General features: G+C 38.9%; 1 protein-coding gene and 2 pseudogenes across 3 annotated transcripts in view; all 3 read right to left on the reverse strand.

Moving 5' to 3' along the window:
• The window catches only part of LOC136276849 (fibroblast growth factor receptor homolog 1-like), a 31,055-nt pseudogene extending 16,578 nt beyond the window's left edge, over positions 1-14,477 (reverse strand).
• Positions 1-27,821, reverse strand: part of LOC131769688 (fibroblast growth factor receptor 3-like) — a 202,087-nt gene that overhangs the window by 115,127 nt on the left and 59,139 nt on the right. For 2 of the 3 annotated variants that reach the window (XM_066168378.1, XM_066168376.1), the window contains exons 19-24: positions 25,299-25,421; positions 22,344-22,414; positions 22,078-22,118; positions 21,546-21,642; positions 21,092-21,191; positions 19,509-20,813 (exon numbers count right to left, since the gene is read on the reverse strand). In XM_066168378.1, coding sequence (XP_066024475.1) covers positions 20,748-20,813; positions 21,092-21,191; positions 21,546-21,642; positions 22,078-22,118; positions 22,344-22,414; positions 25,299-25,421 — 498 coding nt within the window. In that variant the 3' untranslated portion in view covers positions 19,509-20,747. Of the gene's footprint in view, positions 1-19,508; positions 20,814-21,091; positions 21,192-21,545; positions 21,643-22,077; positions 22,119-22,343; positions 22,415-25,298; positions 25,422-27,821 lie in introns of those variants that run through there. The other variant, XM_066168377.1, reaches the window with a different exon arrangement.
• LOC136281597 (uncharacterized) lies at positions 10,687-12,683 on the reverse strand (annotated as a pseudogene).

Consider the following 27,821-nt stretch of genomic DNA (forward strand, 5'->3'; position numbering starts at 1 on the left):
AAATACCTACACATATATATGAATTTTTTTTTCACTTTACGAATTCTACTTTCTTTCACAAAAGAGGTCATGCTTAAAAAAAGTCCAATTATTCTTTTATTTCATAGTTGCTGTAATATTATCAAAATGAAACGTAAAAAACATTTCATAATCACTACGTTTCATAACATTAGATAAAATAAATAGATCAAATCTACTTACTGAGGTGAAACCATTTGAAAACCATGGTTAGTTCGTTTTCTACTTTGCAGCTATACCAACCAAGGCTGGACTCTTTTACTTGAAAAATCACTTTACTGGGATTATCTTCAGAAGTCCAATTAATGACGACATCGTCCTTTGTCCAGGTAACTGTTGGTGTTGGGTAACCGTCTTTATAACAAGAAAAGCTAACCTCTTCTCCAGGTTTCTTACTAAATGTTTGATTTCCAGGGTTTGTGATCATCGCTGGATCTTTGATTGAAAAAACAAAACAAAACAAGAATAAGAAGAAAAAATTTAGTATTTTTCATTTTGTGTAACAAGCATACTCAGCAAATGAAAATCCAATTGCTCCGAGCTGTAGGACGCATGTTCTAGTACTGAACTGTGGGAGACTCGTGGTAATTCAGCCAGAAAACTACATGTATGTTTTTAAAGCTAATTTTTACTCCACCGAAGTGAATAAGAGTTTTCATGACAAATGCTTTGTCATACCTAATGCAAAACTGATTTGATGTGAAATTCAGCCCTCGTAACTTATCTAAAGAAAAGTTTGAAGTGAACAATATCGCAAAAACATTTCTCTGGTGATATGAGTTCCACAGCTTTGAAATCTTCAAATGTAGAATCGATTACCTTGCTTTTAGGATCATTTTTCACTCTATGGTAGATTTTCAATTTTATAGAAGATTATATCAACCACAGAGATGGGACTGAGTTTAGTTCAGATCAGTAGACGAATTAACAGAAAAGAGCAAAAGGTAGTCTCATCACTTTTCTCGGAATATTTATTTTTTCTTGGAATATATATGTTTATTAATTTCATAGAACTAGTTTTTTAAGGGACTATTAGAACGTACTAGGAAAGAAAATTGCAAAAAGAAAAAAACCCACTCATGAAGACCATTTAAGTGCTCGTGTCCCCAACCTTCTTTTCGGGTTTCTACCCCACGTCTACTTCTATATTTAGAATGCATTTATATGTAACATGTGCATCCTTGGTTGCGGGTTTTCTTAAAATTTTTCATCGTTTGATATAATCTACAAAGCAATGCTTTCGCAGTATTTTTATTGGGTGAACGTTTTTAGTTATTTGTTCTACAAGGCCTGTTTATTAAACGTATCGATTTTACCTTGCAGAAGGATTTTTAAAAACTTAAAAGTAATAATGATAGCGAAAAAACTTATTGGTTTCTGATTGGCCGCTTTAAAATTATTGCAGAAAACCACGTCATAAAAATGTTTGGAATTGAACCTCTTTTTTTGATCAGGCAGCGGCAATTCACCGTTTCCATAGGCCATTGCCAACGAAAAATATGAGAAAATATGGCGTCCAGCAACCGTAACATTACATATTTTTTCCGTCCTGTTGGAGTGAGACATTCGGATATCTAGGGCGATTCGGTGGACGCCGGGCAAACCGCGACAATTTCTCATGTAGGCCACGTAGCGAGGAAGCAAACACACCACTCACTTTGTCTCGTTCACACGGAGTCTTTCACTTGCCATCATATCCAGACATTGGAGTGCTTAGTCATGATAAATTGAAGAATGAGAAAGTAAGAATTGAGTTGCCTCAAGAGGCATGGCCAGATTGTCAAAAGTTCCAGTTTTCGGCCACATGTACTTGCAATAAACAAAGAAAGCTGAATCCCCAATGGCTAATGACTAATGACTCGGTAGTGTGCGTTTATTGTGCGTTGTTTGGCCAGCAGGAAAAAGTGTCTCAACAGGAAGGATCATTTGTTTCTATTAAGGGTGTGTCAGACTGGTCTAACATTAGGAGGCTAGTCAAGTTACACACCTGTGAGTTGTCCCCCCACCATGACGCTGTTATTAAGGGTGATAATTTTGTACACATTTCAAGCGGCAACCAAAAAGATATTTACAGTCATCTCGCCTCAAAAATTAGTAAAACTGTTGAAAGAAATCGGCACATCCTTTAAGCCATCATTGATGTAGTATTGCTATGTGGCAAACAAAATTTTGCGCTAAGAGGACACAGTGGAGAAAACAGCAATTTTCCTACCCTCTTTTAGTTTAGAGCCAAGACTGATCCTGTGCATGCAGGTCACTTGAATAGCGATGAAAGCAGAGCAATTACAAAGTACACTTCGCCGGATATCCAGAATGAGCTCATTGAACGTTGTGACGATTAAATCCGTAAGTTATTGTTACAGAACTGCAGTAGTGCCCCCCTTTTGCTCTCTTGGCAGATGAACTACAGATTCTGGAACAAAGGAGCACATCTCAATATGTACCAATCAATTTCGTGCACAGAAAGGAAGGAGAAAACAAGGAAGGGGTAAGAGAGGGCTTTCTAGAGTTCTTAGAGGCAGAAAGTACGAAGGGAGTAGCACCAACTGAAAATTTCATGAACACCCTTACTGACTTTGGAATTGACATCCATAAAATGCGAACACAAAGATATGACAATTCTGCAAATATGTCAGGTGTACACAGAAGAGTACAAGCCGTCACGCGGCAACAGGTACCAGAGGCAGTGTATTGCCATTGTAAGGCGTACTCCCTTAATCTTGCCATTGGTCATGCTTGTGGGTAGCCCTTGATACGCAATATGTTCAGCACTGTACAAACCATCGCGTTTGCATTGGACTATTCAGTAAAGCGACTGCTGGCCTTCCAGGAGTCTCTTGATCAGAACGCCTAAGTCCGAGAAGAAATGAATAGGTATGCAAAGCTTCGAACTCTGTGACAAGATGGGCGTGTAGGGCTGATGCTTTATACATCTTCCGTGCAGCTTTCCCAGTCGTCGTTCGAGATCTTGTCCCAGGATGGCGATGTTAAGGTAAGGGGCTTCTTATGCTCTGACGAGAAGTTTGATTTTATTATTACTCTATGTGCAGCTGAGCACGTCCTTTTCAACAAAGTTGCCTCGTCAACTATGTTGCAAGGAAATAATGTAGATCTCATCGAGGCAGCCCAAGAAGCGAGAGTCGTCATAAATATCATAAAAGCTGAGAGAGGCAATCCGTCGATTTGGAAGGAATTGTATGTGTAGGGGAAACAAATTGCAGCTGAGTTTTACATTGGCCATGCATTCCAAGATCAACTGCAAGGCAACAACACAGGGTGAATGTCCCAAACACAAACCCAGAGTCCTACTGGCAAAAAGCTGTGTACCTCCCTCCTACTGATCATCATATTCAAGAAATAAACGACAGGATCTTATCGCGGGAGGATCGCTTCCTAGCCCAGTATCTTCTCCCAATAAACTTGCAAGGATTTTGCAATGACCTCCAGAGTAAGATGTATAAGGTGTACTCAAGAGATCTGACTGACAAGAGAGAGCACGAGAACGAGATGTTGCGGTGGAAAACAAAGAGGCCGCATTCAACCGAAGAACGACCAACGACTCTGGCTGACACTCTCGACTGCATAAAATCTAACTCTTCATCGAAAGGTTAACACCATCCTCACGATCCTTCTCACGATGCCTCTGTCAACTGCAACTCCTGAGCGAAGTTTTAGCCTGATGCGTAAAGTCAAGACGTATCTAAGGGCAACCATATGGACGGAGCGATTCTCAGCCCTTGCTCGCGTACAAGGACATAGCCATTGACGGGGAGGCCGTGGCTCGTGCGTTTTGCGGCAAGAAATGCTAAACTTTGGATTCTACAAAGCTTAACTTCAGATACTTAGCTCGGCATTCAGTCCAGTAGTCCTGGGTTGTACAGTACAATTCTTTATAGCTTCAAATCAGTTCTCGTCTAGTTGCTAAGAATTCATTAATAAAGTTCTTTATCTTATATGTTAGCCACCTTGAGCGGTAATAAAGCATGAGTTGCACAAATCGTAGGCCTACTTGACTTCCCCGACCTTCCCCGACTGCACTATACTTATGAGATATGGAACAGGCCTACATGCCAAAAATGACTTGCTGCGTCCCTGACAGACTTAATTGGAAGACACGTAACGACACATAAATTTTCACTCACGGCGTTTCAGAGGTATTCGCACTGCATACGTTAACGCGAAGTTTCCACTTTCTTCCTTTTTCGCATTCGCGTTCATCCTTTCTTCCGTGCGAAGCTCGAAAAGAGAATGGAAAAAATGAAAACATGAAGTGAAGATTTACTATGAACGAGTCCGTCGTTTTTCAGTATATTTCGTCGGCTGGCCAAACGTTCACTCTTCCAAATTCGCGCGGCAGTTGATTTGCTTTATCCAAATTCACGAGTTTCTCCATGATCGACAGCGCAAAAGAAAAAAAGATAGCTAGAAAACTAAGGTTTCGAATGACTACTCAGTTATACAAGATCTAACCCAGGCAGCGATTTTGCGCAGGCAAGCATCGGGGATTCTCCATAACAGGGTTAATTTAATTAAATGCATGTCATCTCATCTTTAGCTTTCGGCTCTCTTGACAATGTTCATATAAATAAACGTTGAGATAACAGGTTCGGATAAATTGAAAATGGACAGTTTTGTTCAAAAACGTCTAAACTTTGCTTAAAAAACCGGCCCTGGGTCTTCAGTGGTAAAATGTTGTCTCTACTTTACACCAATATAATAACCTGGTTCTATGGATACAGTACTTCGTCTAGAGCGCCTTGAAAGTGATCTGAATAGTAGTGGAGGCTCGAAAGAAAGGAAGTGTTTGAAAGAATCGCAGCAACTCCATGAGCAGATCTTGACAAACTGAAAGTGCTGGCCAATTTCGTTCCAGCTGCGATCCCCAAACACATGGAAGGGTGTATTAATTATGGTGGTGATGGAAGTTTTACAAGCCCCTCTTGTGAAGTCTAGGAATGAAGTTTATACCCGTCATGAACTTGCCACAAGACGCTAACATTCACCCCTTTGTTCAACTGTATATACAGCTATCAATGAAACACCATGCGAGCGCTTTTATAATTTCTCTCGATAATCCTACCCTTATGCCAGCTACACCTGGACTCATCTTCGTGAAACGTCAGGTTCGCGCCGACAAAATGGAACCTTAGGTCGATGAAGTGGAATTGCTCCAGGTAAACCCCTACTACGCCCATGTGCGGTATCCTGACGGAACGGAGACTACAGTGGCCAAATTGAGTTGCTACAACCTCTTTTACCACCTGGACATGCTCTAAAAGCGACGGATAACACGTCCCATGAGGAGGGCAATACTGAATCATGCATGATTGTACCTATTCGCCGATCTGAACGGGTCCGTCGTTCAGTGGCCAGACTTAATCTTTGAACAGATGAATGTTGTAAACCGTAATTATAATACTCCGTGCGATTAAAATACCTCGTGCAAAGAAGTTGGAATCTGCATAATTTTAGTTTTAAAAGATTCGTGTATGTCTTTTGTGTTTATTCGTTTCTATGGCTCATTGATTCATTTTTGTATGTCGCTCTTCTAAAAGTTGTATATTTAGGAATCAGAGTATTAAAACCTTACGTCTTCAATGGTAAACCGTTGTCCCTACTTTACAACATAAAATTCCTTTGCTGTGGGAAAGAAAAGTCTCTTTCCATAAAGAAGTGACAGAATCTTTAACGAATCTTGACTGTTCTCTGAACCAACCTGTAACGCGACTTAAACATAAAAGACTTTACTACCCGCCCCATCTCCATCTCTATCCCTCCTATGAACTCTTTCCTCGGCATTAGCAGAATCGTCACCGATATCCTTCGTGAGCCAAATGTACGTTTAAGTATCATTAAAAAAATTGGGCAAGCAGATGAAAGTAATCTAAGATAATTTGGTTTTATCAGCTAAGTTGATGATGTGAAATGGCCACAGTAGAGAGATCCTAAAGTTCACATTTCGACCACTTTGTGAGAGCAAATCGAAACACCATTATCAAGTCGTCTTTATGATCCTGAGCGGGATCATAAATGATTTCGAGAACTGATGAGAAACCGTTGCCAAAATGTAACAAAAAACAAAATCTCTGAACTGAAAAGACATCAAAAAGGGGAAAGTATTCGACTACAAATAATAATACTCAGCGTATAACTATTTTACCTTCATACTTACAGTTTACTATGATGCTGGCTGTAGCCGTAGCAGGTGTCCCCACTCCATTACTAGCTATGCACTGATACTGGATTGTGCTGTTTGCTGTCCTGGGTCTGGTTGCATTCACAACAGTAAGAAGCGAGGCATTAGATAGAAAGTCAGAACTGCCAACCCTAGTCCATTTTATGCTGGGATTTGGTTTGCCAGACGCAGCACATGTCAAATTCAAGTTGCTCCCTTCGACGACGGTTTTCACTTCTGGTGAAACTGTGACGTTTGTAGCATCTGGTAAAAGATAAACTTCCTAATGAATACCAGTAAAATTACGATTTCATATGAGAAATTATGATTATCATACTACTTATAACCATATCAAAAGGATTATATTTTTCCATGAAATATAAAAGAACTACATTGACCATTTTAATGCTGTGAATAACCAGAAGCACATCGAATTTGAGCACTCGTAACTCAGCAGTTATGAGCCAATTTTCATGACTTTACAAGACAGTACTATCAAATGTATTGGAAACATCTAATAAGATGTAAAACATCTCACCATTGCCATGGGAATGAAGACCAGAAAGGCACGGTCAGTTGTCTATACCAAGGCGAAATTAGCCTGCGGAGCAGACGTAAATTGGCAAGCGAGAGCTCAGTATTTCCTTAGCGAAAATTATGGCCGCCACCCTTGATTTTAATGGGAGCGAAAGGCTGGGAAGAGAAAGAAATTTGTACCAGGGCGAGTGACATTGTCCCCGCCCCCTTAGCAGAGGGGCATTTTGCAGCGCACGCGCCAATAGAATTTTGTTCGGCGCCATTTTGATATTTTCAGTGCGTTTCCGCGGGATCGACACCTTTTTGTGATATGTTTTGGAGAGGGATGAAAGAGAACGACAAGTCTACCACTATTTCTAGCTCTGTGGATACTCGTGGTGTTTGCTGGCCCCTCGGATGAGGATATGTTAATGATCAAAGTGCGAACAAAACGCGAACTAAGCCCGAAAACCTGAAGTTTGAGATTTGATTTACTGAAGATCAAGATGTGCAGATGAAATAGCAAACCTTGAAGGTTAGTCTTAAGAGTTTGATGTTTTACTTATAAAAATCACAAAGTTGTATGTGAAGATGATCGTGAGATATTTGATCCGATCATCAGGTGGCCCTCGAGGTTCAAATCACTTTAAATAACATCGTGTTTTCTTTCTCTTGGTATTCACTTAGGACAGGAGGCTTTCAAAAATGTCCCAGCTTCAGGATTGAGTTGCTCTTACTACAACCTTCGGCGAACTCGTTTTTAGGAGGTTGAGGCGGATTTTCCAAGTCATTGCTCACAACTGTCTTTGACCCTTTTGCTCTCCAAGTCTGTTGAACATGGTAGGTAGGCATGTGTCCTAGCAACGGTATAGTTTCGTGTTAATCAACTCTGGCTTAAGCTTATTTTTCCTGAGTTTTCTCAATTTCTTTTTTGAGCTTCAGGTGCTAAATGGAGGAAAAACTTCGATAGAACTTATATATCTCACTCCCCACAAATCCCTTACCACTGTCAGGCAATTGTTTATTTATTTGCCTTTCGGTCTAATTATTCCAATTGCCTCTAAAAAATGCGTAGACTCTTCCTCACGAGTTTAAACAGGTGACGCTCTCTTCATGTTCATAAGCTTTACGAAATGAATGACGTCATCTTTATTCTGTAATGTCTAGTTCAGTAGTAAGCTTCTGCCTTGCAAAATAAGTTTTATTTCAAAGTTTTAGACGAAGCTTGAAGACTAACTTAATCAAACTTGCTGTCTTGCAACAAATGAACAAGTACTCAATTATCATTATCCAGCCCTTTTTCTAATTTCTAACTTAACCTTTTTCAAAATTTATTTCAGTTTTAAAACTGCTATGTTTGAACCTTATAATCCATTCTTCAATGGATTTAATCAAAAAAATACTTGTTTGATTAAAACAAAGTACCATTTTACTTGTCTGTTGGCACAATCAATACAGCTGCAAATGATGGATGCATATGATGGTGTTGTGTGAGGTGGTCTTCAAGGTCTCTCACAGTAAAGAAACCCAGGTCTGAAATGATTTTAGTTTTCTACAAATGTCTATCACTTTGTCCATGCTAAAGGACTTGCCTGACTTGCAAATTTGGTCGCTGAACTGACAGGTTGAAAGAGTTATGTAACTGATTTCCTTTTATCATGGCATTAGTATACCTAGGTATAGTGATGTTGAGGTCTTGTAACTGAATGGGAATTTGAAGGGTTCCTGCCAGAAAATCAAGTGCGGCAAGAGCTGCAATTACAGTGCAGGCATTACCACCACTTGGTCTTCCACCAACGGAGGACGGCAAATTTCTGAGGACAGTAGCCACTCAGTTACATCAAGATGTAGGAAGGAGTAGTCTGAGAATCAACGTTCAATTTCAATGCTTTGACGATCTCTCTAAGTGGCGATGTTCATCCTTTGCCAGGGCCGATTAGCAGAAGCACTTGTAAGATTCCTGTCAGATGTACTGACCGAAAAAAAGAGACCACCAGCTGCTCTTGCACATGTGATGAATCGAACTGCATAAAAGTTAATTCCACAACATTCTAACTCGTCGTCGCAGTCATTATATTATTTTATCTGTTTATGGAATGTACGATCTGTTAAAAACAAAGCACTGTCACTCAGGGACTACACCGTTGAGCATGATCTTGACATCCTTACCTTAACAGAGACTTGACTTCACTCAGGGAAGAGTGACAACCTTTTTGTTGGCGAGTGAAAGGATGCCTGAAAGGAAAAATATTTTCTATCATACTCCCAGAGAGAACTCAAGAGGCGGTGCAGTTGGTATTCTAGTTGAGAAATCAGTCCGAGTTAAGAAGCTGTGTTCAGCGAATTTTAGTTTCTTTGAGAGTATGGTTGTGCTTGCTGAATATCCCATCGGAAGCATAAGATTCGTTGTCATTTACCGACCTCCACTGATGGCAAAGCCCTGCGTTGGTTTAAGTCCTACCTTGAGAATCGTTAACAAGTAGTCAGCGTGAAGGGAGCAACATCGTGTAGCAAGGACCTGCGGTGTGGCGTGCCCCAAGGATCTGTGCCGGGGCCTATATTGAATGTGTCGTATACGTCCCCGCTTGGCGACATTGTCTGAAGTCATGGCCTATCATGTCATTTTTACGCTGATGACACCCAGCTTTACTGCTCATTCAAGCTTCATGATCAAGCAGCTTCAGTGCAAGCAATTGAGTCATGTTTAAATGATACTGATACATGGATGCTTGCGAACATTTTAAACCTGAACAGGGATAAAAGCGAGCTCCTAGTGATTGGACCAAAGCACAAAGTCAGCCCACCTATTAAAGGTATTCATGTGGCTGGTGAATACATTGAAGTCTCTAATAATGCTAGAAAAATAGGTGTAATTTTTGATTCCCATGTCGACTTAGAGAAATATGTTATAAACACCTGCAAAACGGCCTTCTATCATTTACGAAATATAGCAAAGATAAGAAACTGTCTCTCTCAAGATAATGCTGAGACACTTGTTCATGCATTTATTTCATCTAAACTGGATTTCTGTAATGCCCTTTTACTTGGCTTACCCCAATCGGCTATTGATAGGCTACAATATGTTCAAAATTGCGCAGCTCGACTGGTGACTAGAACGCGAAGCTTAGAACATATAGCACCAGTTCTTCGTAGACCACACTGGCTACCAGTCAGACAACGAATTACATACAAAATACTACTTCTTACGTACAAAGCACTGAATAACATGGTGTCAAAATTTATGGCAGATCTCCTTCAGCCCGATACTCCAACGAGGCATTTACGATCTTCTTCAAAAAATCTCCTTGTAACACCAACAGACCTTTTCAAGTTGCTGCGCCCAGGCTCTGGAAATCCCTAACCGATGACATAAGATCAATCCAGAATCTTGATGTTTTTAAGATTTAGATTAAAACACTACTTTTTAGAGAGGCTTTTGTTTGTGAGTTGACTGCCCTTTTTCTTTTCATTGTATATATTTTCCTCAGTTAATCTTAGCAATTCGATTGTATCTTATTTTTTAGAAATTAATTTCTACAACAGTTATATATTTTCTTTAATAACTCATATGTTTTATTTCTTAGAATTACGATTATTGTAAAGCGCCATTGAGCTCACTGAAATGGCGCTATATAAATTCTTGTATTATTATTATTATCATCATCGTCATTATTATTATTATTATTATTATTAGAATCTGGTCTTGGTAATGAAGCTGACTGGTTTTTGCCAGTTCTGTGAGTGCGCTCATGCTGGTTGGCTGTGTGCCACGAACAAGGACAATTTGAGCAACCGATGTCATTACTGACTGTGCATAAACCATTTTCACAGAAATAACATTTAACCTGTGCATTGTTAAGCCTCTTGTGTCCAAGAACAGGATGGTGACATTGTCTACAGTGAGGAGGTGCCTTATTGGGTGAATGTGTGGTTTGGTTGTAAGTTTGACTCTGGCTAAGGTTGGAAGACGTGAGTGGTTAGGTTGCTGGATTAAGGTGGACATGAGTTGGAACACTTGTGTTGCAACTGTTGTTTGAGGAGAATAGACTCTGTCCCGGACTCTGAGAGATTTTTATAAACATGGAGGACAGTGCTTGGGCACATTTTACTATAAGTGAACGAAGTTGGTTGTGTGAGAAAGAAAACTGCCTAGGTGTGGTGAAAATGACCTGTAGTGAGACTGTTTATCCTCTGACTGGAAAATAGACTTTGCTTTCTTTCTAAGTTCATCAGCAGTATCAGAGCCTTTTGTCTGTGAACGGAGTATGCTATGGATGTTTTCCACAGAATATTCATCAAAAATGGCGATGCAATTCCTTGGTAGGTTCTACAGTTGTGAAGCATGTTTTCCCCAGTGAGAGCACCTGTTGATCCAAAGAAGTGGTGCATTGTTGTAGAGCCGGCGAGTAAGGCAAGTAAACATAATCCAAATTCTGATCATTGCTCTAAAATACTCAGAGAAACAGTTAAGTTTGAAAGAAATGCTATATATCGACAACACCAAAGGTATTCAGCTGTCTTGTTAGCTGAATATGGTCCCATACTCTGCATCTTTGAACCAGGAGAACTTTGCCGTTACAGTGCGGTGTATAGGCGTTCAAGCACCATACACAATCTCGAAAATCAGACTAATTCTCCAGGTTTGGGATTATCTGCCAATTTGCTTTTTGGGAAAATTGTTTCATATAATGTTTTGAAAAACGGATGATAGGAATTAACAATATGTTCTCTGCTGTTTAAGGAGATGTGAAGTGGCTCAATACTTGGCACTATTGACAGAATGGATGACTGTGATGTTTCTTGTGGCAAGCTTTTGTTCAAAAGAGCGAGAACGGAAACTCGTCACGATTTCCTGGTACCCGGAGACCTGCTTCGAGCGAGCTTATACGGACGTCAAGGATAAGACAATCTTGGTTCCACAGTACTTTTATTCTAGGTCAGGCCAACAAGCGACATGATCTCTAGCATACTCTAGCTTGTAATCATCAAAGCTGTACAAGGTACTTGCTTAAGAAGTAACTGGTGTAAAGTGCTATTGTTACACAAATCGCAATATTTGAATAAGGACACAAAGGAGCGGAAAAAGATCTCTTTGAAGTTAAACGAAAACTACTTAAATATTCCATCTGTTTCTACGACGGAAAGAATCTCAAAATTAAAAAGACGGATGCTACAAACTCTAGGCCATTAACGAAGGAAACTTAGGTGCGAATTTACAGCTCTGGTATGGAAAACAATACCTATCTTAATTGCAGTAGCGCAGCTCAGGAAATAAAAAACGGAAAAGCATTAAAAGTTTCTGCTTATTTGTGCAAGATTGGTTTGGAAACCATCGCATGAAAAGAAATTAAAGTTACGAGTATAAACTCAGCTGCCACCCACCATGAAAACCAATGTTTCCAGAAAGACCATTAACACTTATATTTACCCAAAAAAATTATGTAACAAATAACAGAAGTGCCGACAAGCAGGTGCATATGATGAAAGCGAGTAACAACAAAAATCTATTCAAAAGCTACTGTGGTTTTTTATGCATTCTTTTGATTTATTAAAATGAAAGGACTTGAAATGGTTAAATGTGAAAGTTTACGAATGAACATGTACCGAATAACACACACGGGAAAATCAGTAAATTTTCCCGTAACACAACACTTTGATTCTTTTTCATAACTTTTCGCCTTTTGAAAGTAACGCGATTGGGACTTACCACGCAGCCAATTTTTCGATTTATTCGCGCTTCAAACCAAGTAACATTGAGAAAATATCACAAGAATGACAACAAACACAAAAGACGAGCCCTTGTATTACGTGCTCCACCACTACCGCATCTATTCGAAAACTGGGGGAAACAAATACGTAGGCGCGGTGCAGGCGCATGCTAACGGCTATTCTCAACAAACAAAAATTCTCACAGCGCATAAGTAGCAAAATGCTCCTCTGCTCGTCCCCTTCCCTTTATCTCCAAATCAAACATGGCCGGTTGATTGAACGATCGGTGAGGTGAGCGTAAACGGTGAGCTTCTTAACATTAACTCGCCCTAATAAGACGCTTGCACTGCAGGCTAAGGAAAATTAATTCCTTAACAGAAGTATCAGCAGAGAATTTTAGCACCGTGCGTCACAAAATAACAACGCTACACTATTTTCTTTATGCAGAGAAGTATCGAAGTAAACTTACCAACGGCTGCGACAATGACACTAGCATTCGTTCCCACGCCAACTTTGTTTATAGGAACACACCTGTAGGAACCATTAGACATCACTGAAACATGAAATATCCCTGAGCCGCTGGTCTTGATGAGATGACCATTAAATTACAAATGAAATTCAACTTCAGGACTACCATCAGTTTGGCAAGTTAAACTAAGGAGACTTTTGCGAAGCACTGTGGTGCTCTTGGGAACTGAAATTAGTTTTGTGCCAGCAGGAGCACCTAAAAAAAAAATAGCAATAAAATCATGGAATAACTGTTTTCCTCCTGCAGCGGAGATAATAGCTGGTTTTCATATTCGTTTTGCAGGTCATGCAAGCCTTTCGAGTCAAAAAAAAAAGAGAGGGGGATAGGTCTGGGAAATGACATTGACATTGTGACAACGGGCCCACTAATAAAGCGCTCTGCTTCGGCCAATCAGAACACGCGGTATATAGAAACACTCTAAAAGCTACAGAGTTTACACGATTGATTACTTACAGTGCACTGTCACTGCTAGTGCTCCTTGTGTTCCATTACCATAAATATTGAACGAAATGCAGCTGTAGTTCACCATTCTTGCTCTTTCAACAATTGAAGTTATAATCACTGCATCGTTGTCTGCATCGTTGTCTGCATCGTTGATATACTCATTACCTTTGTAGAATCGATATTTTGCAGGTGGGTTGGCCTGAGCACTGCAGCTGATACTGAACGTTTCATTCACAACAACGACGTTGTTAGTCAGATTAGTTGTCACGATGGTGTTAACTGGGTGGTAGTCTATAATGAATTTAAAAGAACAACACTCCTCCGGTTGAGCAAAGGTAAGTTTTCTGTTCTACAGATCACTGTTTACTTAAAAAATATACAGCTTTTTTTTTTTTTTATCTTGAATCTGGCATATCGGTGCACTACAATATATCTTACCTTCTGACAAAGAACAAAATTTTGTGAGAGTAGCTGAGGTTATTTTATCAGATATTTCAGACACATTTACAGCAGTTAAATTGATAAATAAGCCTTTCGTTGTTTTTATAGCCTTTATAACTCGATCGAAATATTCCGACTAATAAAGCTGCAAGTGTTAGTTTGGCGCCGTGGTCAAAAAAAAATATAATATATATAATAAAATATAGTTAGTGAGGGTATCGTCGCACGACTCGAAAATGCAGTAATTCAGGTGTATTTTTTTCTTTGTTTTCTGGAAGATGGATATTACGCTAAATAATGAAATAATTGGGTAAAACTGCCAGCGGAGAGGTTTTGCAACTCTGTGCAACCTCAGGCAATAAGGAGTGAAGGCAAACAGTTCAAAATTAACTTACTCTGCACAAAAACATCGACAATCCTGCTATCAGGGCTTCCGACACCATTACTGGCAGTGCATTTGTAGCCTCCTTCATCTTGTTTACCACTGATGATGAGGGGGAAGGACACAGCTTTGTTGTCAGAAACTCTTGTCCAGGTGATATTTGGTGTTGGGTCACCATCAGCCACACATGTTGGATTTAATGTGTCACTTTCATTCAGGGTCTGATTGCCAGAGGTGTAGTTGATCTTTGCTGCATCTGTCATGTAATTATCCAACAAAATTAGTTCATTGAAACTTGTACAATTTAAAAACAAAGTTTTCACCGAACTAAATACACAACTTAACCTAACCAGCCGACAGAATCCATGCTTGTTGTCACTTAAATGGGACATTAAAAAGATTCCCTAAAATGGTTTCCACCAACATTAGCTTTCAAATTTCCCTTTCTTGTCCGTCGTCCAACCAAAAGGCACCTGAATAAGAGAGCACAATTTCATGTTCTCTTCACCTGACCAAGTAACTATACGGTAGCATCGTTCAACCCCTCCCCACACCCATCTCTTCGAGCAGTTGATATATTATTAATGCAATTTTCCTGACTACAAAGCTTTTCCCTAATCTTGACCCTTTCCCACCTTAGATCGTAAAATCAATTCCCTCCACTGCCTGCCACACATTTCTTCAGCTCTGAGAATTTTTATTTAAGGGAGGATTACGGTTGGTTCATGGTAAGATTTTAAGACTGCATGTGGTTACTGGTATGCCACTATTTTTAAAGCATTGAAAAGAACTCAAGGTTTTATAATGACGCGAGAAGGTAGTGTTGCAGAAGATTTGTCTCACATGCTAAACAGAAAACCTGACGCATCCCACATACTTATGAGTACCCTGTTTCACGAGAGGAAGATGATTCAATGATATGGTGAATAATTGACACTCAACCAATAATTAGATGGTGACAAATAATCATATTATTAATAAGAATAATAATAATAGTAATGATAATAACAATGATAACAATAGTAATGGTAATGATAACTTATAGGGGGCTAGCTCAAGAACATCACCGTTCCTCTATCGCTCTATCCTCTAGGCTCCAATAATGATTATCCTACGCTTCGTCGAATAGGGTCATCCAGTTAAACTCAAGGTATCATATTTCGGACCTTGCTCGCCTCGCAAATTAGATGTTAGTCGCTGAATGAATGAATAATTTGCAACACGCGTTTTGAGTGGGAAATCAAACTGGTGAGGTTGTAGTTGAACATGTACAGTGATTCTCTGTAGCTTGCACTGAATTTTTAATCAACTCGCAAAGCAACAATACCGGTAGACCTAGAGCTTTGTCAACCGGAGGAAACTAAGAAAGGGTTTTGAGTGAAATAAAAAGGATTCATTTCGCAAAGTAGTAATCCAGGAAGAGTTTACTATTTTGCGACATCGACTATTTCCCCCCTGCCGAGACAGTGTGACCTCTGTCCTGTCACAAAAAGACATTCAAACATTGCAAATGACACAGGACGAAATTTCAAGAATCCGTAAACGGAAACGTGGCAGAAACATGTTAAACCGTTCCGGAAACACGACGGATAACCTGTGTTTCCGTTACCGGTTTCGTGACGTTTTCTCGCGTTTCCGTTGCTGCGTATACAACAGAACCGGACCACTTTTACGTAAACATAACGGAAACATGGAGTTGCATGTTTCCGCCACGTTTCCGTTTACAAATTCTTGCAATTTCGTCCTGTGTGAGTATATAACCAAAGATTTTAGCCTCCTCTTATTTCCTATACCGTATTAAAATATATTTTGTAAAATAGTAATTTTGGGGCAGACACTATTCTGCGAAATGGACTATTTTCACCCTTCAAACACAATTTTTTTCTTTTCGGGTCATAAAAATACGTTTAAACATTACATTATTGTAGATTCCCAAAGATCTGGGTCACCTCCTATTTCATCATCCATTTAAAATTGATTTCGCAAAGAAGTAATTTTAAAACATTTAATATTTCGCGAAATGGATTATTTCCAATCAGCGGTAACCACGAAGCCATTCTCGTGTAACACAGTAGGTTTGGTAGTATACTAATTTGTAATGTTTAAATTCACTTTCGTGACATGAAAAAGGACACATAAAACTAGCCAAAACGATTGGATTGTCTTTGGTTGCCGTTGACAATCAAAATAAATAATCGACTAGCAACAGTAGCCAAGTATAAAATACGCATTATTCTGAAACTAGATGCATCGAAGTATCATTTAAGAGGAAAAAAATCCAACCTTAAGCAAATCAAGAAGCATCTGCACGTTGATATTTCCCTCTCCCCCAACATTGACCTTTGCGGTTGAAAATGTATAAATATAGCTGGAAGACACTCCCTTTTTGGTCACTCCTGAATTTGAAGTTGAAAGGGTGGAAGACAATTTCCGCTCCTTAGCTATCATTTTCTCCTCGTAAGAAAATTTATATTCTTTTATAGCCATGTCATCGTAACTTAAATCCTTCTGCAAAGGCATGATGAATCTATCGATGACCATGCAACAAAGTGGCCTAATTTATGGTTCTTATCTAGCCTCGCTCCTCTTCTCTCCAACTAACTACTGGAGATCTGTTCAAACATGATGATCTACCCAAAGGGTATTTTTACCTCAAATAATTATTTAAATCAACTCTCGCTCACTTCTCCGCTAATACATACCTTGCTAATCTGTGTTCTATCTGCATTCTAGCTACAAAAAAGACACGGCGCTTCCACTTACAATTCCCAACCTACCCGGAAAAGGTTCAAAGTCCACTGTCATATTTCCTTCTCCCCAGGCACGACAGTCAAATGCCCATGGGCTGCCCCGTTGGGAAAAGGGGAGGAGAAGGGATGGATGTAAAACTTTGAATTGATCGGCGCATAATATATCAAACTACGATTGACATGATTAGCTCAAGGTACCTTATTTTGCTCGTAAACATCGAACGGTCAACAAAAAAGGTTATCAAAAATCGAACAAGGGAACACAGCTAAACGTGCAAAAGTACTCCGATTTTACCCCTGAGTTCCCATGTAATGGATCTCTTGAGTCCTGATATTTTCTCCAAGTTATGAATGAAAGGACAAGTTTTGCATCGTAAGCGAGCGTATTTGAAAGTTCCAGGTTAGTCAAAGGTTTGACATGGACTTCTCACAAAGACAAAAGTTGACAGTGACCACAATAATATGAGTATCCTGTTCCACTAAAGAAAGACGAATAAAAAATATACTGACTTATTGATATTATAACAATATTTAAATGGTAACACAAAAAAACACGTCAACAATAATGATGATGAAAACGACAGTAATATACTAATAATTCAAAGAGGCTAGATCATGGTTCCCCTAGCCTCAGGGCTACAAGAATGATTTCCCATGTTTCTTTTAATTTTTCCGGTAAATTATAAATAATTTTCTCATTTTATTGTAATTCCATTTTGTGAGAGGTTTGCCTGATACAACTAGGCTTTCCGCGTTTTAGGGTATTCCGCCCTTTCGCTGCCCGCCGTCTCCATGTTCCATCATTCTGTTAAATAACTCAAGGTATCGCATTTCGCAGCTTGCTTGCATCGTGAAATACCTCTTGACCTGTTCAATTGATTGCAAAACAATACCGCGTTTATTCGCCTGATTACATGATTTTTATGCGAAGTACAGGATGGGCACTGCAATTCTGAGGAATTGCCTTAAAGTCCCTATCACACGTCTTTTTTTTTTCCGTAAACATTTTGGCTTATCATATACAAAAACCAGTTCTGATAGAAGAAAAGTTTCAAAATACTTAACACTCAGTTTTTTCGGGCCCTAAAGTGCTCTTATTTTGTCTTAAAAGTGTCCCGTGGACTGGTAACGAATTAGCGGGTGATGACGAAGAAAACTGTGAAAACTCTCAGTTGACAGTTACAAATCCCCTCATCTCTTGTAATTTTGTATCAGTCAGCCTTGAAATACTCTTGAAATCATGTCCGATAACGATGTCTACCTTGTTAAGTTGCAAGTACAGTTCAGCCCTACGAAGGAGAACCGCGTGAATGAAACGAAGATTTCGTCGAAGAGTGACAGACGGTTTCTCGCTCGCAGTGTTCAGGTCGAGATTATGATGAAAAACTCCCGTTACTGCATGTTTAGTTTGTTGCGTTTGTTTTTTGTTTTCTATGGGGAAATCTATGTCAAGAATGGGTATGGCTTTGTTTGTTTCTGAAGCCATAACATTTTATTCCTTCGCACTAAGTGCGCGAAGGTTCCCCTAGGTCAGTACCCTAGAGTTTCGTTGCTGTAGAGTAATTCCTTAAGCAAATCAAAAGCTAACTTTTGACGAAAGAATCAGTTGTATCACGAGGCACTATGAATTTTCGCCGAGGAGTCATCGGGCAGTTTCACGGCAAGTTGCTTCTTTCCTCGGAGATTGCAAAGGCAAAGGCTACCGTCGTAGAGCCGGTCAAACAGAAAAAAAGAAGGAGTTCATTGTCATCTGATTCGAGTTAACCTCAAATAAGGATTTTAATAGAGAAAGACTTCCTTAGTTTAAGTGCAGCACTGCCATATGACCCATTTTGCTCAATGGCAAATAACTGACATCAGTATTGTAAATGAATATTTCGTATGCATCGACTTTCACAAGGGAGTTGGATTCGCTACCATCTAATTCAATAATTCTAATTCAATCCTTTCTCCACCATACTTGCCGACGTATCTTCACAGTTTTCTACGTCACAGCTATATAACAAGACCATGATCACTTTTGTATATCGCTCCAAGTCGTACGTTTTAATCAGTTTCTGCTAAAGGAAAACCAGTTTGGGGGGTGGGGGGATGGGGGGAGGACTACGTTACCAAAGTGAGCTTTGTTTATCATCATTATTTGCTTTTAGGGACCAAGGGTTAAGGAAACAGGGAGAACGTTGGATTCTTCAGAGAAGGAGGAAATGTGCGTTTAATTTCAAATATTTTTCTCTGCGTAAATACTCTTTACGATACTCTAGCGAAAACCGGTTTACCACGGCCTGAACTATGGAAGAAATATCTTGCAGAAGAGGTCATTATAGCAGGTAACAGTCTTGGATCAACGAAATTTGTCAAAGATTATAATTGAAAGAATTTGGGAGTCAAGACGAAAATTGAAAAGATTCCTGGGTAACAAGCTTGTAGCAATGCCTTGTGCTTGTAGTAATCTTCATCATTCATCCTCTGGAAATTTGATAACCGAGTTCTTCTTTAAAGCCACCATCCAAAACAACCAAGTTATTTGAATAATTTGATGCTATTACAAGCGTTTGTTGTTTATTGTTTTAACAAATATACACCTGTAGGCCGACTTACAGTTGTTCTTATGATCTTAATTTCATAACACTTTTGAATATATTTTGAAGTCCTGAATGTCACTGCAGTCTGAACCAATGCCTCACAAAGAAAATCACTCGACATATTTGCGTATGAAATCAGCGCTATTGTTATTTCGATTGCGTGACTATACACGAAATTAGCGGAAAGCATTTCTAATATATAGCTGGAATTAAGCAAACTGATACTTATTTATACTGTCGATCAACAATGAGGTTCTGAAAGGAACCAAGAAATATTTAAAATACCTGCATGGTAATAGGAAAATGTGAGTGAGAAAAATTACGATAATTAAAAAAATCTAAATATTCATTATGAAAATAATATTGAAAAGTAATGGTAACAGGATAAAGTGGAGTCCAATTCGGTATGTAATCATACGAGTGAAAACAAAATCGGACGACTGCGTACCGGGAGTCCGATTTGTTTATCACGAGTCCTATTACCAATCAATCAAAAAAATTACAAATTCCGAGAAAAGAAGAATAGCCGAGTTATGAAAGAAAGGGAAAATTTGCATGAAAAGACTGACAAAGAGGTGTAAATTGTTGAATGGTTGATTTGAACTGCAACTTTAAATGTGATTGGCTTATTCGACCGCCGATAATTTCTATGATTATAACTATCGTAAAAATACTAATGTTAATAACGATGAAAACAATGAAAATAATAATAGTCATAATGATATTGATGATTATGATAATAAAGATAACCCCCTCCAAAGGAAGGATCTCTCCTTATAAAACCCTCTACATACCTTGCTGTCTTTTTTTGAACCAATTCTAGAAACTTGGTCGCTCAAACGCACATTTCTGATTAAATTACGAATACCAATACATGCTTAAGCGTGCAATATAAATTTACATACCCAGTCAACGGTTTGAAAGGATCCTTGACAGAACAAAACTACCTTTCAGTTTTGAAAAAAATTTTCTCATTTTTTATTTTTGTTTAATATGTTTTGTTTTAGTCATGTAAAGCCCGGTTTATACTAAAACTGATTAGAAGGCAAACTAAATTAATGAAATTAACTGCTACTACAGTGTGAGTACTTCATCAAAATTAGCTTTGAAATTAATCGCCTCGTGATCTTATATCTTTTAGAGCGTTAGCCTATGAGAGGAGAATAAACTCGTTCTTCAAATGCTGAAAACTTGTCGTCGCCTACTCCACCAAATCCTCAACATTTGCGTACAACTGCTTGTCGTAGATTTTCATATTGATCAGCCTCTGTGGACGAAAGAAAGGTATAAGAGGATTTCTCCAATGTCCATCAAGAATTATTTATTTCTGCATGACCTCATTTAAAATGCACAAACCCATGGCAGCTAAGGAAACGAAGTCTTCAGTTGTACTTAGTTGGCTGATCAAGCAACTTAATGGAGAGTACAGGTACATAGTTGCCGCGTTTATCATGAACACTTCGATGTTATTAAGAATTTTATTAGTAAATCACTCCACGTATTTAATAATGATCCCTCGTAATATAACTGGATGTAAAAGTTTACCTTGTGCAATGTTTCCATGGCTTTGAGCTGGTTTCTTAGATCAAAGAAGGTTGGTCTTGTACCCGGGTCATCTTGCCAACATCTCAACATTATGTCGTACCTACGTTTCATATAACACAGGTTGGTACTTGATATACATAAAATACATTAAATCAAATTGAAACGAAACACGTGAGTTGTTTTCACGATGAATTCATTGTTATCGCACAAAAATGTTTAACTTGTCATTTTCTCGAAAGTGGATATGCTAATCGATATGCTGATATCTTTCAAATTTTAAAGAATGAACATTTCCATAAAGTAAGCGATTAATTTAATTACTGAAGAAGAAAAAGATGCTTTGGATTAAAGCTTTTTAATTACTTACTAAATATACCTCAGTAGAATCAAAGGCGCAGTAACATATTTTCAGGCCTCATTAGAGTATCAGTCTTAAAGAAACTTTAGCACTTACAACTTATCATCCACATGTGGTGGCTGAGGCATTCTGTATCCCTGCTGAAGTAAGTTGGCAATCTTCCTGCCATCCATCCGCGGATACGGTGAACCACCTGATATAAAGTAACTTGGGAGACTATTGCAACACGAACATAACTCTATGCTTAGATTTTTATGCGGCGAATTGAAATGATCAAAATTAATATATGACGTGGGACGCGTCCTCTTAGACGGAGAACACCTTTTAAAGGGTATCCGGTCGTTCCGTACCCAGACGTTTCGTACCCAAGTTTGAGTCAGTTCGTACGAAGCCAATGATCTATTCTTACCTGATTTTTACCCTACCCAATTATTTGAAACACCTCCCGCGCGAATGCATTTAACAGATATCAGTTGCTGCATAGGACAAGGTAGTAGAGTCAAGCGAGTATTAGTGGCTAACCCTAGTCACCCTTGATGTTATAAAACATCAACCTAGTTGAAACATATTGTGACTCTCTCTGTTGCTAACCTAGTATAATTCATTGAAACTAGTCAATAAGTATTACCTATTGTAAAAATCTCATAAAGGACAACTCCATAGCTCCATCTATGAGGCAATAAGACAATGGAGAAAATCAACAACTGTCGGAAATTTTAAAACATTCGGCTTTCCTGTCCCTAGATAGTAGTACAACTTTTAGCAACGTAAATAATTTGATTATACTAAAGACTTATGGAAGACCATCAATAAATGTTATGAAATAACTGCCACAAGTGCATCTCTACGGCTATGAAAATAGAACATGGCGAAAATTCAATTCACAGGACTTACACATCACTTTTGGTTGTATATTTTCCATACAACAGCGCCTCATAAGCTGTCCACTTTACTGGAAGGCGGCCCTTAAAATTTTGAATGGAAAAAAATTTAAGTTAAGAACTTTGAGACCAAGGAAGATAAACGACCATGTGAGACACTCTTTTATGATATTCAGGATCGCCAATGCATAAACCCTGCCTCTTTTCTTAATGAAGCAAATATTCTCACAAAGGGGCAATCTCTTTTCAAGAAACTACACTTTTCTACTCTGTTGCCTGGGTAACTTCAAAATTCACAAATGCTCAACATTGAGCAAAATCTACAGAATCCAAAACTTCTACCTAAAATTAAGCTGGGACAGCACTCTTATATACACAGCCTTTGGAAACTCAGCTAAATATGTTCCGCAAAACAGTATCAAGATCAGCATAGCATCAGTAATCTTCACCACGGTTCCTTGACTTGAAATGTCAAATTCTCAGAGTTGCCTTTTAATAGCACTGACGCTTGCGCCAAGACTCCCAGAGATATCCAGAATCGTGCCATTCTAAATGCTCAAGTTGACCTTTGCTTACTTCCAACCTTGGACGACCATTTCATCCTGTTAAACTTACAGCAAACGATTCTTTCCGCTGATCTCGCCCTGCGTCTGCCAGAATTGACATCATTTCACAAAGTGAGTTTATCCATTACATGTATAGGCATACTGGCTGCTGTCCTTGAAAAATGACGGGCGCTTTTCGCCGTCTTTGCAACACGTGATCAGCCACATCATAACTTAGATTTTGCCTTAATTTTCTACATTCTCCACGAACTAAGCCTATTCTCATCTTTCACTCCCTATCTTATCTGGCCGACGGACAATACGCTAGAGGTTCATTATGAACTGGATGCGGTGGCCTTTACACCTGGTTGAATTTTGGGACGAAAATGTGTCGGTGAAGAATTCGCAGAAAACTGAGGGGTTTTTGTTCAAATGGAAATGTGATCGGTCAATCGACTCGCAGATATTTCAATAGCAAGAAAAGCAAGAGCTAAAGCGATCGGTTAAATTAAAGAATTGGTTCATGCTTTGTGCGAAGTTTGGAGAGCACGAGAGAAGCGTAAGAGTCTCTGGAGGCGTAGACGAGAGCAACTCTGGCATGCAGACACAAATTGTGCACGAAAAAAGACTGTGAGAGACTGTGTCGGGTTTACCAGGTAATCGAGTTCTAACCAACAGCTGTGAATAACTGACAAGGCCAAAACGAACAAGAAATATTTCGAGATAAAGTATTTATTCAAAAAGGCCACATTGGACAGTACTGGTATTTGAATGATCATTTATTTGAACGATTATTTATTCCACCATCACTATACATCATGCATCGGTAGCTCGGTGGCTAATCTGAAGGACAGAGTGAATACGATGTACTCAAATCGTCGGAAGACACATAATCACCGATAAACTTTAAAGGTCATTAATAAGTAATACTTCACATTACCACACGGAGAAAAGTGCCTTATGTTGGTAGCGAAGTCACTAATTTGATAGAGCGATCTAAATTTGGAGTGGAGCGATCTAACCGTGGTGCGATCAAACCGGATACAGTCTCCAACGTCGCAAGGGCTCAGTTGAAGTCAGCAAACTCAGCTTCTTTTTCAGCTGTAATAAGCATCGCGTTTGGGAAAAAAAGTATCGTTAACTCCAGAGCTAATTTTGTAGCTTGAAAGAGCTACATGGTCATTGTTTTCCGATAAGGGTATTGCTTAGCATATCTACTTTTAATTTTGAGCTCCAAAACCTTAATCAAGATGGAACACTCAGTTTGGATATGACGTGTGCTGTCATTGGTTGAAAGAACGTGTCAAAGTGACCGCGATCATGCTGAGATCCAACGCGGCTAGCTCATTATGGCGATCTCCGGTCATCGCTTTGAAGCAAGCCTCAGAAATTACATCGGCCGCCCTTCGAGTGAACAGCCAAGAACTTGCTCTGACATCATTTCCGATGTGTTGAGTGGAAGGCCACATCAGTCACTGCAGCGGAGTTTTAAGGCGCTGTCATCCCGAGCAATTTTTATGTTCCGATGATTTCGGCTGTTGTTCACTCATAAAACACACGCTTTGAGCAATATGTTTCCCCGTTGTCATGTGAAAAAACTCGCTTTTTTATGAGTCACAGTTTGGCCGGATTTCAGTGGACATTTAACTTTCAGGTTAGAGACTAAAAAACTTCCGGCAAAAAGTGTTAGTTTCGACCTGCCTAACTATTTAAGTTTGTGAATTATTGCAGAATATGACCTCTGATGGTTTTTGAACTTTGATGGTTTGACATTTTTGAAAACTTTAGTCTTGTAAAGCCAATCAGATTATTTGAAATATTCTAACAGTAAGGAGAAGTGAATGAAAGTGATCCTCGCAGTAATGTGCACTACTTGGGCAGTAGCGAAAATAAGGCCTGAACCAAAAAAAAAAATTTAAGGCCTGTACCGGGATTTGAACCCATGACCTCTGCGATACCGCTACCAACTGAGCTAACGAGCCAACTGGGAGCTGGTCATTATGTTAGTTCCAAATAAACCCGTAAGTGATGAATAAACAATTAAGAATATACGAAAGTCCTATAATTGAACTGCGGATAAAGACGCTCTCAGTTGGCTCGTTTGCTCAGTTGGTAGAGCGCTGCACCGGTATCGCAGAGGTCATGGGTTCATATCCCGTACAGGCCTGAATTTTTTTTCAGGCCTTATTTTCACTACTGCCAAAGTAGTGCACATTACTGCGAGGATCACTTTCACTCACGTCTTTATCCGCAGTTCAAATATATGCCTTTCATATATTCTTAACAATAAGGAGAAGTCTCGTGTTTCTCCCTACACTTCTTTCGTGATCTAACCGCTTCCTGCGCGCTTTACAACAGAATAGAGCACAGTTATGAAAAATACATGTCATTTGATAAACTAAAGCTTATTTCTTTCTTATTACCTTTGTCTTTCTCTCGTAGATATTTTCCTCTTGCACATTTCTAGCCATTCCGAAATCTGTTACTTTACAAGTTTCACTTTCTCCGACCAACACGTTACGAGCTGCGAGGTCTCGGTGGATGATCTAACGGATGGAGAGAAAAAAAGGCCGTCTGAGATTACGTGTGGCCACTGATAAAGCACAATTTTTATGGCATTGAACAATAAAGAGGTAATATGATATGATATTTTCAGACAAAATCCCCTGAGGAGTGATTGTGACGATAGATTTTCGCGCACTAAATTTGACTTCGAGGGAAACGTACAAAACGGGGGGAATTAACTCGGTAGAGACCACTCGGCTGGCGAGAACGGAAACTCGTCACGATTTCCTCGTACACGGAGATCTACTTCGAGTCAGCTTGTACGGACGTCAAGGAAGAGACAACGTTTTTGTTCCACAGTAGAGTTTTATTCGTAGAGCGCTCTAACATACATCATGCTAGAGTCAAAACTAAATCTGTAATCGGCACACCGTCGTCTGTGTAATCGGTACGCCTTCGTGGATGTTATCAGTACGCCGTCGTCTGTGTAATCGAAAAAGCTTTTCAAAGTACTTGCTTAAATATGAACTGGTGTGAGGTTCTACTGTTACACAAATCACAGTATTTGAATAAAAACACAAAGAAGCGGAAAAAAGTCTCTTTGAAATTAAACGAAAGCTACTTAAATATTCCATCTATTTCTACGAAGGAAAGAATCTCAAAATTAAAAAGACGGATGCAATAAACTCAAGGCCATTAAAATAGGAAACTTAGGTGCGAATTCACAGCTCTGGTATAGAAAATATACCTATCTTAATTACAGCAGAGCAGCTTAAAAAATAAAAACGGAAAAGCAAACAAAAGTTTCTGCTTATCTATGCAAGGTTGGTGTGGAAACTATCGTATGAAAAGAAATTAAAGTTACGAGTATAAACTCAGCCGCTATCTACCATGAAAACCAATTTTTCCAGAAAGACCATAAACACTTATATTAGCTTAAAAAACCCTGTAATAAATAACAAAAGCAAAACACAAGCAAAATCTATTCCAAAAGCTACTGTGGTTTTCATACATTTTTTTTGACTTACTAGAATGAAAGAACTTTAATGAACTCTAAAAGTTTACAAATAAATATGTTCCAAACAAACACACGGAAATATCAGTAAATTTTCCCGTAACATGATCTAATCACGAAACAGGCGTGTCGGAACAAAGCTTAGTCTCTTTTTTTTTCCCCCTAACTCAATTTATATTACGCTCCACTTCTATGTGTCGAGCACTGTAATACGGAAAAACTGAAACATAAACTTCCCATATCACTTCCTGTGATTACTTGACATTTAATTAAACGGTAACAAATAATCATATCAACAATAATAAATATGATAATAACGGTAATGACAATTTAGAGGGACCAGCTTAAAAGCCTCCCGGTTTCTCCATCCTATGAGCACTAACAAAATTACTACACAATTCTTCTTTTATGTTCACCTGTTATTTTCAAGTAATATTCTTATTTCATCACAATTCTATCTTTGTGAGACTTTTGATTCATACAGCAAGGCATTCCGCGTTTTAGGATATTCCGTCATTGCTTGTTTATGGATATTACGCAATACCGCCATTGCACCAATTTACCGTTCCATCATTCTGCTGAATAGGATCAGCCTATTAAACTTCGCTCATTGTTCGCTTCCTAAATTAGCAACTCTTTTGGGTATATGTGGTTCATTCAAACGATATGATGTTCTTCTTTCAAAGAGGAAAATTTTTCCTCAAAGTTTCCATGACGGGCAGATCACACCTATTTAGATATTTCTGCAAGAAAAGTTTGGTTTTGTTCGTAATTATAACTATGCGTCTGCGAGACTATGAATTTATTTTGAGATGTTTAAAGTTCTCGTATTATCACGGCAAAACCTGAAAAATGTTAATTTTCGGATCTACTAGGCATAATTTGCTGATTCAAATGCGATTGTGTTCGATGATACGAGGAAAGAACGTTGAACAACGGAGATAAGAGTCAGAGGTAGAGAGAGAGTCAGAGGTAAACTTTAAGAGATATCGGAGGAACATCCAGTAAAAATCGGTTCGGTAGTCTTATTATTGAGAACATTCTTTCAGATGCGGTAGCTGCCAACGTTTACATAAGATGATTGAGTTATGTCGATGAGCAATGAACTTTGACTGTTCCTACGGCTCGTGTTTCATATCTGTTGACTCATAAGGTGACATTTGATACAACATTACTAGGTATTAATTGTAAGAAGCTGCTGTTAAAGGTGAAATCGATTAAATTAACTCAGGTAAATTCTATAGTGGTTGCTTGGGATTTCTTAAACAGCCGCCAAAAAGTCTCCGAATTTCTTACTTACTTACGGACTTACAAGGATGATAACATAAAAAGCGTTAGAAGCAATAGGCTAGGAATCCTAAAAATAAAGAAATCAACTGAGTACTCGGTGCTAATATAAAACTACTGAGATACTCCGAAACAAACA

This window comes from Pocillopora verrucosa, chromosome 6 (assembly GCF_036669915.1).
Source record: "Pocillopora verrucosa isolate sample1 chromosome 6, ASM3666991v2, whole genome shotgun sequence".
Taxonomy (NCBI): Eukaryota; Metazoa; Cnidaria; class Anthozoa; order Scleractinia; family Pocilloporidae; genus Pocillopora; species Pocillopora verrucosa.